The 9,550-nt window shown below is 39.4% G+C and overlaps 1 protein-coding gene across 1 annotated transcript; it reads right to left on the minus strand.

Moving 5' to 3' along the window:
• Window positions 1-596: 596 nt before the first annotated feature.
• Window positions 597-5,011, minus strand: LOC110065065 (calcium/calmodulin-dependent protein kinase type II alpha chain-like). Its single transcript, XM_020772175.2, has 3 exons — window positions 4,328-5,011; window positions 3,309-3,699; window positions 597-1,473 (listed from the first exon to the last, which is right to left on the minus strand). The coding sequence occupies exons 2-3, from the start codon at window positions 3,657-3,659 to the stop codon at window positions 946-948; spliced, it is 879 nt and encodes a 292-aa protein (XP_020627834.2). The 5' UTR covers window positions 3,660-3,699; window positions 4,328-5,011; the 3' UTR covers window positions 597-945.
• Window positions 5,012-9,550: the final 4,539 nt, after the last annotated feature.

Consider the following 9,550-nt stretch of genomic DNA (forward strand, 5'->3'; position numbering starts at 1 on the left):
TTACATTGTTGGCCCTTCTGTTTTTAGTTTCAGTCAACACAAACAACGCAAAACATAAGCATTGAAAAACAATTTTTTCAATAAAAATTAATACTTCGGTTAACTTTTAATCCTGGGTTAGCATTAACAATTTGGCATAAATTTCACTGTTCTCGGAACTTGATGTTTCTATGGCCGTTTATTAACTTTCATGTGGTTAATTTTACTTTTTTAGTCTTATTTTTAGCATTGTTTAATTGATTTTGTTTACTTTTGAGTAACTATTGGCGCTTTGGAAAATCAAAAAATTCAAGATAGTTGACCTAGAATGGTGCTATTCGGATAACGGGACGTCTTTATCCTATGTTGCTTACAGCAAAACAGAGATCTTTTGACCTCTTATATACCATGTGAGTCTCGTTGTCCTTGCGTAAATATTTTTGACGTTACGAAGGGAGGGGGGAGGAGGGTAAGGGTGAATCTGTCCCAGCCCTGGTCGTAAGAGATTAAAAAAGCCCGGTCTGAAAAACCAAGTGCGCAGAACCTACTGTGAGAATATCGGCACGAGGTATTGACAGACGAGGGGTTGATATTGTCGCAGTACACTCCCAAGCACGTTCGACTGGCTAATAAGAGATTTATTACATGACTGATAATGTTAGAAAAGAATCCCACCATAACAAACTGTGAAGACAACATAAAATGTAATAGCGCAACTCTGTTTGAGAGCCTGACGTTTTCCGCAAAAAAGCAAGGAACAAAGAAATATAATAAGAGTTTTTGGACGAGATAATCCGGGACATTACCCGGTCGAAGACTTGAATATTAGGCTAGCAATCGAGCAATCTGATTGGTTGTTTTCAGTTATTGACCTTCCGGACAATATCGATCACTTTTTCGCGGATAGCTGAACTCGGATACTAGGAAAATAGGACTTTCTCAATTACGGTTTGGTGATTGTGCTTCCTATCTTGAAATAAAATTATTTGTACAGTGTCCATTTGTCTCCTCCTCATTTCCTTCAAAGTCTGTTATCCACGGATGATTCAGAGCTTTAAAAGCTGTTACTCGCTTGTGAGGATGAACCACAAGCATTCGTTTGACAAGATCTGTAGCGTCATCTGACACTTCGTCCCAGTAGCGCGCTGACATATTGTAGCATCCTTCAACAATCAGTAACATCAATTTCCTGTCATCATTTTGCCAGAATGGTGGATAACCCACAAGTAACAAGAACAGAATCACTCCGCATGCCCAGATGTCAACCGCTGGACCAATAGGATCGGCTAGAATTGTTTCAGGTGCGAGGTACAATGGTGTGCCTTGCACGTCACATTTGATGACGTCAGAGTCCTGCGGAAGTCGACGTGCAAGTCCAAAATCTGTGAGTTTCACGATAGTTTTACCATCAACTTTTTGTAGGAGAATGTTGTCCGATTTAATGTCACGATGAACAATTCTGTTTCGGTGAAGGTACTCAAGGCCCTCCATAAGCTGAAATGTGAAAAAGAAGAATGTGCAATTCAGTATTTTATCGAAACGAGTTCCTTATATGAGACGTGAAAAATGTTGCTACATATCGTGCTCCTCGTATGAAAATTTATATCATTCACAGCATTGGTCCCGGGATCTTTATGCATAAAGGAGGGCCATCGGTTGCATTAGCCTTCGTTGCTGGTAGGATTTTAAGCGCGAATTCTTTATTTAAGCAGCAAGGCCAGTAGCAAAATTTCTCCATTTTCCCCGCGGCTTCTCATTTGTCGTCTGGTGCTCTCGTGCCTTGCGTGCAGAATTCCACAAGCTACGCAGCAATGTCTTAAACTTAACCAGATTCAAACAGAAATCATAAACGGTAATTAACAGACTGAGATTTGTATAAATTTGGCTTACGATTTTAAATAATGTAGAAAATGCTATTTATAGCGAGAGATTACTGGAAATTCAAATTGGGAAAACCAGCAAAGTATAGTTACCTTTACTTTTTTACTGTTGGCCACGCTAGCTATGGCTACGAAAGAAAACTACCAAACTACTATTGATCCCAGACGCCTGTTGAAATGGCTTTTGTTTTTTAGGCCTTTGCACGTACCGTTGGTTTCATTCACGTGATTCAAAAAGTGATCACGTGATGACGAATTTATGATCGTGTAATCAGGGGCGTAGCGAGTGAATCTCTGCCGCCAAGCAAGTTGCTTCACAGTTTGTTTGCAAGTTTGTTGAGTTTCGCACTTTCTAGCAAGATGCAATCCAAGATATGTTACAGAGAAGAGTTCGACAGACGCAAAATCAATCGCATGAACAAGATTTGCATCGAACTTGGTACTTTCGCGGTATTTGCTACCGCTGTGCTGCAAACTTTGGCCATTGTTTTCCATCACGTGCTCACTTTTTTTGGTTCACGTGAATGAAACCAACGGTGCTTGAAACGGCCTCAAAAAAAGAAAAAAAAAAAAAAGCCCGGGGGGGGGGGTGTGCGGCCCGCTCCCCTAAACCCTTACCTTATTTATGACCAAAATCTGCGATTTTCCCTACACTATTTATGACCTGACCCTAAACCAATACCCTGTTTCAGACCTGCCTTATGCTTAGTTCCCTAGTTCATATTGATGCTAAAGGCATCGTGAAGGGCTTTTAATTTGTTGGTCGGTCTTATCAATAATGATGAAAACGTAGCTTCTTCTAAAAACAAACCTAATTCAAGACTAGAGTAGAAACAGACCCTATTAATGATCAAAATGGCTAAAATCGATACCCCATTTATGACCAAAACGGCTGAAAAACCATACCCTTTGGGGTCGCACATACCTATATAGGCCATATTAAGGGAGTACCCCCCCCCCCCCACGGAAAAAAAAGCAATTTCAATAGACGTCTGGGATCAATAATAACGTGTTTTTTTTTTTTAACACGGGGCAATTTATAATATTTTATCTCCCCTTCATTGTTTCAAGCATATGAGATTACGAGGAAATCTGAAATTGATATGAGCATTATTGAGTGTTGAGCTTTACCAGGCAATGAACGGCCCACACCGCCGGTGTTTTAAAACCGAAAGCGTTTAAAAATACATGTGATCATCATTGTAAGTTATGCCTGTACCGGCCCTACATCAGCAGACACCAGCATGACTTTGCCTTGTCTCTTACTACGCACGCTCTATAGGAACACCTTTCACGCATGAGAAAAATTGACTCAGGCTTTACTAGCAAATAACAAAATCAAGTATGGAAAAAAAGTGCGATACAGGTTTCATAACAAAAAAAAATGAAAATGTGGCAACTTGTATCTCTCTAAGACTCTATCAGATCTGGAAAATGACTGTTTCTTACCTGCAGTATAATATTTCTGCTTTCTTCTTCAGGAAACACGATTTGATTTATTATTTCCTCCAGCAGAGTTTTTCCACTCACGAATTCCAGCACAACCCACACGCGGCTATGCTCATGAAAACGTTTGTATAGAGATACAATGTTGCGGTGCTGTAATGTCCTCCAAATATCAACTTCGTTGTCAATGAGCTTCGGATCAAAATTTTCATCTTCGTTTTGAAAGGCCTTCACTGCAAAATCGCGCCCAGTTTTTCTTTCCACGCATCTGAAGACTTTTGCGAAGGTTCCTTGGCCAATGAAGTCTTTCATTTCGAAATCTTGACCAAACGCCCTATCCGTGAGGGTCGCCATATTAAATATTTCACAATGTTACACAGGAGAGTAGATGATTCTGAAAAATAAACAAATCATTTGAGATGTCAGTGTTTTTATAACCTCTGCGCGACAATTTATGGCTATTTGTTTCAAAATTAACGTGAAACCTTATCTCTTAATTAATGTTATCACGTTCTTAACCTTGGCAAGAGAGAAATGCTCACTGGCCAGGGGTTGAACACGTTTCCGAGATATTCTGCGTACGACATCAATGTGATATTCTGATGCAATTCTGGTCAACCAACACAGAAAAAAAATGTTCCTTTCTGTTTTTCAGTGTTTATGCTACAGACATACACACATTACTGCCAGATTTGACAAGTTTAGCAGAAATTTTAAAATCTATTTTTCGATGAAATGCATTAAATAGTCCAGTCTAACAGTGGTTTCAAAGTTCATCACCGATCCGGGCAAAGTTAAAGATATTTATCCTACATAAATAATCAAATTCGATTTCTAAATAAATAGCTAATGAATATATGTTATCGATGATCATAATCACGCCTTTTGCAGGACATGAACACGGAAACTTTATGAAACACCGTGCAGATAAAGTTGATGTTTCACTTTAAGAAATGACATGTTCATGACAAGATTCCCAAGGTGACAAGCGATCGAGACTGGCCACAAACGAAAAAGCTTACCTGTGGGTGGGAAGAAACGACAAATTGCTTGCTTAAGAGGCAGCTCTTTCAATTGAAGTCAAGTCGTTATAAATGAGTGCCCTAACGGTAACACCGAAATTTAATGACCTTCCAGAATTTTAACAAGCAAATTCTTTGACAGGTTTTCGCGGCTGTTGTGGTCTTGTGGTTACGCGGAGATTCTGGCCTCACTCATTCAATGTTGTTCTTTTGTGGTTTGTATTCATCGCGTGCCTCAGGAAACACTGGGCTGTTACGCAGCCACCCAAAGGAAACACCGGTCACATAATCAGACAATTACAGGAGTATTGCACGCCACAGTGGGCGACAAGCGGAAAGAACCTGATACAGATCATTCTTCAAAATGTCTTGAAAAGAATAATTTCTCTCTTCACCTGTGTCACGAAAGTCCCTAAGTGTCCCAAGTTGTTAAGGATAAAAAAAAATCGTGCTATGAGTTATGACTATGAAAATCCGTGTATTGGATTATCAGGATCGAGTGTTACCGGCAGCGAGGCGGAAACAATTAATTCACGGCCGACTAGATTTACCCAAAGACTGATTTTCTACAATACTAGACTTGTACCCTTTCGATCTCACAAGTTCCTTTCACAGTCATGTGTATTTAAAAGGATTTTTTCCAAACTTTAAATGGCTCAAATCGAGAGCCCAAGCTTTTTTCTCTAGGGGGCTGCCGTGACGGCAGAGTCATTTCAAGACCAAAATGTATTAAATGTATAGGTCTTTATAGTGATTGATACCTGGCGGCGCGGTGGACTTGTTCTATATTTAGAGCCTCTAAATACAAACCCAAACAGTTATGGTCAGTGAACCAGAGAAGGAGCAAGACAGACACCCGAGAGCTAATCAAATGGCTCTAGAAAAATCGAAAGAAAGAGTACGTGAGCATATGAAGTAGTAGCACTGTTTGATAGTGAATTCAGCGACATAGATTATGGTTCCAGAGCGATCTCAGAGGAATCTCCTCGTCGATCTTGAGTGTACTCGTAGATTCTTTAAAAACGCGCTTATTTGATCTAGTTTGATATCATTTCAAGTTTTATATTCGTGATGAGTAAAACAGGCGCTTTTTAAGTTGTTAGTTATGTAAGTAAACTTCACAGCCCCTTATGTTATTGACCCTTTTCATAAATGGCTGCCAATTTAAATTTCTTTTGTATGCATTTAAATTAGCCTCACTTAACTCGTTTGGGAGTAACACTTCTTTTGAATTATCAACTTAAAAACGAGATTAGTCAGGCTAATTTTAATACTTACAAAAGAATTTATAATTGGCAGTCATTTATGAAAAGGGTCTGTACCACTTGTAGGTTCGTCTTATATACTACTGGCTTTGATTTTCCACCTTCGTAGTCTCTAAACAAAAGTACTGGGAGCTACTGGGATACGCACGTCTTTAAAGAGAGCTTAGTCACAGTATTTTGGCAACGTACAAGAATACCGTCAAAGTGAAGGAAACCTGAAAATAGTAGTTTACTAAGATAGAAAAACACCAAACAAATTACAGTAAACCATAAAGGAACAAGGACGGTCAAAGTTGGAGAAGTTTAACACGGTTTACAAATGACGAAATTGAAAACCTTAGCTAAACTTTTCAAGATGCGCCAGACGTGATGTAACTCCTTTAACTTGGGTTTGCCGCCATATTGCTCGGTCAGTTAACACCGGGATCAGTGATAACCGGGATTTAAGTTCAGTAACACTCGACTCTAAAACTGATCAATTGTTCAGCTAAGGTACTGCATTGCCAAGACGATATAAGTGATGAGTTTTGAGTGACGTAGCTGTTCTTATAGAAAGAATGTTGCCACTTTTTAAGTTTCTTTGATACAACTGATTTTCGCGATATTCTTAGCGGCTGAGAAGTTTTAATACTGGCGCAAAATTCCAGCTGTTCAGGTAAGACTACCAATGACCAAGTGAACTCAGTTTTGGAATTTGTTAATTCCTTCAGACCCACGCAACTATAGGGTTTTCAGTTTTTGATACTAACTATCTCGTATTGCTCCTGAACGTTGTGCTAGATTCTGGAAGCCACGGTTCAAAAGAACTGTCTTTCATTTGATTTTCACCACATTTTCACTTCTAAAGCAGGAGAGAAGAGGGAAAATCTCAGGGATCAGGGTATAATGTTGCAGTAACCACTGGCATCTATCAGGAGTTGTTATCAGCTGCAAATTAAATTATTGAGGAGCAATTTTCACACCATATAAAGTTATTTTCAACCGTGAACGATATCTAGGAGAACGAAATTTTTGTGAGATCAAAGTTTTGAGATTTTTGCGGTTTCTTCATTGTCCGCAAAATTGTTCCCGCCAAAAATGATTCCCGTGAAAATAGTGTGAAGACACACACTTCCAGCGAGAAACAAGAAACGAGTTTCTCTAAGGTTCCTCGAGTTGTGCACTTTGTTGTCGCTGGTCCATGATCCATAGAAGTAATTTACAGCAGCACAGAATGTTTATTTAAGAGACAAACAATTCCTGATTCACGTGTTTTTCTCTGCAAGTTAGGTTGGTTCTCCTGTATTTCCATTGTTGCTATCAAAGCAAACGACATTTCGCAAATCCACAAATACAACTTCGGCCCGCAAAAATCGTCTGCTAGACACTCAGTTGTGGTCCGGCGTCCATTACACGCCAACTCCTCTCCCTCCACCCTACTCAGTCACGCGATCACGATGCCAAGCCACTGCAACAATCACTCTTTTGACTGAGAAAGATCTTTAATCGAGTCCTTCTTGTACTCGAAGCTGACCCGTTATTTTATAATATTGCGCTGAGAATCGATGAGGCAGAAAAGATTAATTCGTCAATTCGCTACATCTTCGGATATATTCACATTTGACGTTTGGGCAAAATGACGCCGAAAATTCATTGACTCTTTTATTAGATCATCATCCAAGTTTTTAAAATGACTGTTATTTCAATGAAGTCCATAAAAATATTTTGAGTATTTGCGGTTTTGCTACAGGAAAATTTTGCGAAGGGAAGGAAATGTTTTCCGACCTTAGTTCTTGTGGTTTGTAACAAAATCATTAGCCTCAATGTGTTTAATAGTTTTAGGCGGAAAATAACTCGCCTCGATAGAGGACCTTGATATAACCAAATACGGCCTATTAAAGAACAACTGATTCATGTCGTTTTAGAACGTGGTAGGTAAAGAATAATTTATTAAAAACGCGACCTTCAACGATGCTGGAGATTTTATTGAGATGTAAATGTCTTCATGCACTTGAATTCATTGAACAAGCACGTAAAGCTTATTTCTAGTAAGATCTTTATTACTTGTCTGATCTTCTGTTTACTAATGCCATGTAAGTATATTGTTATCTGATGTTATGGCTCCGTGGCAGACGCCTAACTGTCTATAATTATAAGAAGGTGAACAATTGTCATCTCTTAGTTGCCAGATGATATGATAGCCTGTTTCTTGTGCAAAGTGTTGCGTATCACGATGGATTACTAATATATTTTTTTCTTTTAAATTCAGTGTTCACTTCTTTGTATTCTTTTTTGGGGCCTTTTCGTCCGCGAAGGAGGCCACAGAACATGACGAGAACAAAGAATACTTCACGTGGCCCTCCTATAAGGGAGCAAAGAACTAATTCATTCACTGTTTGATTGCATGGTTGCACCAGCATACCGGTAACTTTGTCGGCTTTAGGCTGGTTTCCATATGATCGCAGACGATCGCGATCGCAAATCGCAGATCACAGACGATCGCAAAGAGAGTTGTTTCCATATAATCGCAGACGATCGCAAGCGATCGCAGAGCCGACCGTTGCATACATTTCGGACAGCGGAACTGTCAAAATTACACGCGCGTTGCGCTGGCGGGAAAATCGCAGCAAACAATATGGCGGACGTCGAGGAGGAAATTTTGCTGCAAGCAGATTTATTTCTTCTTTAAGTCAACCTACTTTGAAATTCCCTTGGCACTGCATCTCGCCCCGATCCAGAAGGTAGCGTTTTCAAATGCTTCAGATAACGACCATACGCAGTTCTTATGGTGCGGAATTCGACCTCCGCCTCAGCCGCCGATAAAATAAATTTCTCCCCGATTTTTTCCCAGCAGTTAGCCTTTTTGTATTTGTCTTTGAAATCTTTACTGTTACGGTGGTAAACGCACTGATATCGCGCAACTTCCTCCATAAATTTCTCGTTACTAACGTTACCTTGTTCAACGCCAGCCATGTTTACAACAAAAAAGCGGTTGCTTTGTGGCAAAGAAGCGTTGAATCATGGGTCGGAATTCAAAATATTATGGGATACGTTTCGATCACAGATTGCAGAACTTTGGTTTCCATATGATCGCACGATCGCAATTGATCGCTGACAATCGCAGACGATCGCAGACGATCGCAGAAGATAGAACATGGTTTAAATTTGTCGTCGGTTGCGGCTTGGGTCGCGGAACAAACTTGTGTTGTAACATTCTGAAAAAAAATGTCGGGAATAGATAACAAGATAAAAACATATCGACGAGAATACCTGATGAAATGTCACTATTTCTCACCATTTCTTAACACGAACATTTTCCAATCTTAATCAATGAGTTCGAATAAATTTATTTAAGAGCCTTAGTTGAAAACTTAAGAAATAGCAAATGTTAGTCTGTTTAGAACATGACTCCCAGAAGACGCATATACTCATTCTTTATCGTAAAGGTTTTCCACGACGTTAAATTGCAAAGTTCAAATGTTATTTTAATGAACTCTATATTGAAACATTGAGTATTTGTGGTTTTGCCACAGGCAAATTTGGTGAAGGGATGAAAATGCTTTCCGTTCTTGGTTCTCGTAGTCTGCAACAAAATAATTGGCCTCAAAGTGTTTAATAGTAGAGGGCTTTGAGATAACCAAATACGGCGAAAGAACAAATTATTCATGCTGTTTTAAACGGTGTTAGGTAAAGAATAATTTCTTTAACGATGTTATTGAGATGTAAATGTCGTCACTTGAGTTCATTGAACAAGCACGTGAAAGCTTATTCTAGTAAGACCCTTATCACATGTCTGATGTTCTGTTTACTAATGCCATTTAAGTGTATTGTTATCTGATGACATGGCTCAGTTGCTGGAGCAGAGGTTAGAATAAACAATTGTAGAGTCGCCTACCTGTCTATGACACAAAGGACAATTGTTATCCGGCTCTTAGTTGCCATCTCATGGCACGTTTCCTGTGCAAAATGTTGCGTATCT

This window comes from Orbicella faveolata, unplaced genomic scaffold (assembly GCF_042242905.1).
Source record: "Orbicella faveolata isolate gen_17 unplaced genomic scaffold, um_ofav_v1 contig_24, whole genome shotgun sequence".
Taxonomy (NCBI): Eukaryota; Metazoa; Cnidaria; class Anthozoa; order Scleractinia; family Merulinidae; genus Orbicella; species Orbicella faveolata.

Excerpts from the sequence above, each read along its gene's own strand:
- LOC110065065 (XM_020772175.2), bottom strand. The coding sequence starts at position 3,659 with ATGGCGACCCTCACGGATAGGGCGTTTGGTCAAGATTTCGAAATGAAA. Across the intron at positions 1,474-3,308 it reads GCAGAAATATTATACTGCAG|CTTATGGAGGGCCTTGAGTA; the intron begins GTAAGAAACAGT and ends TTCACATTTCAG.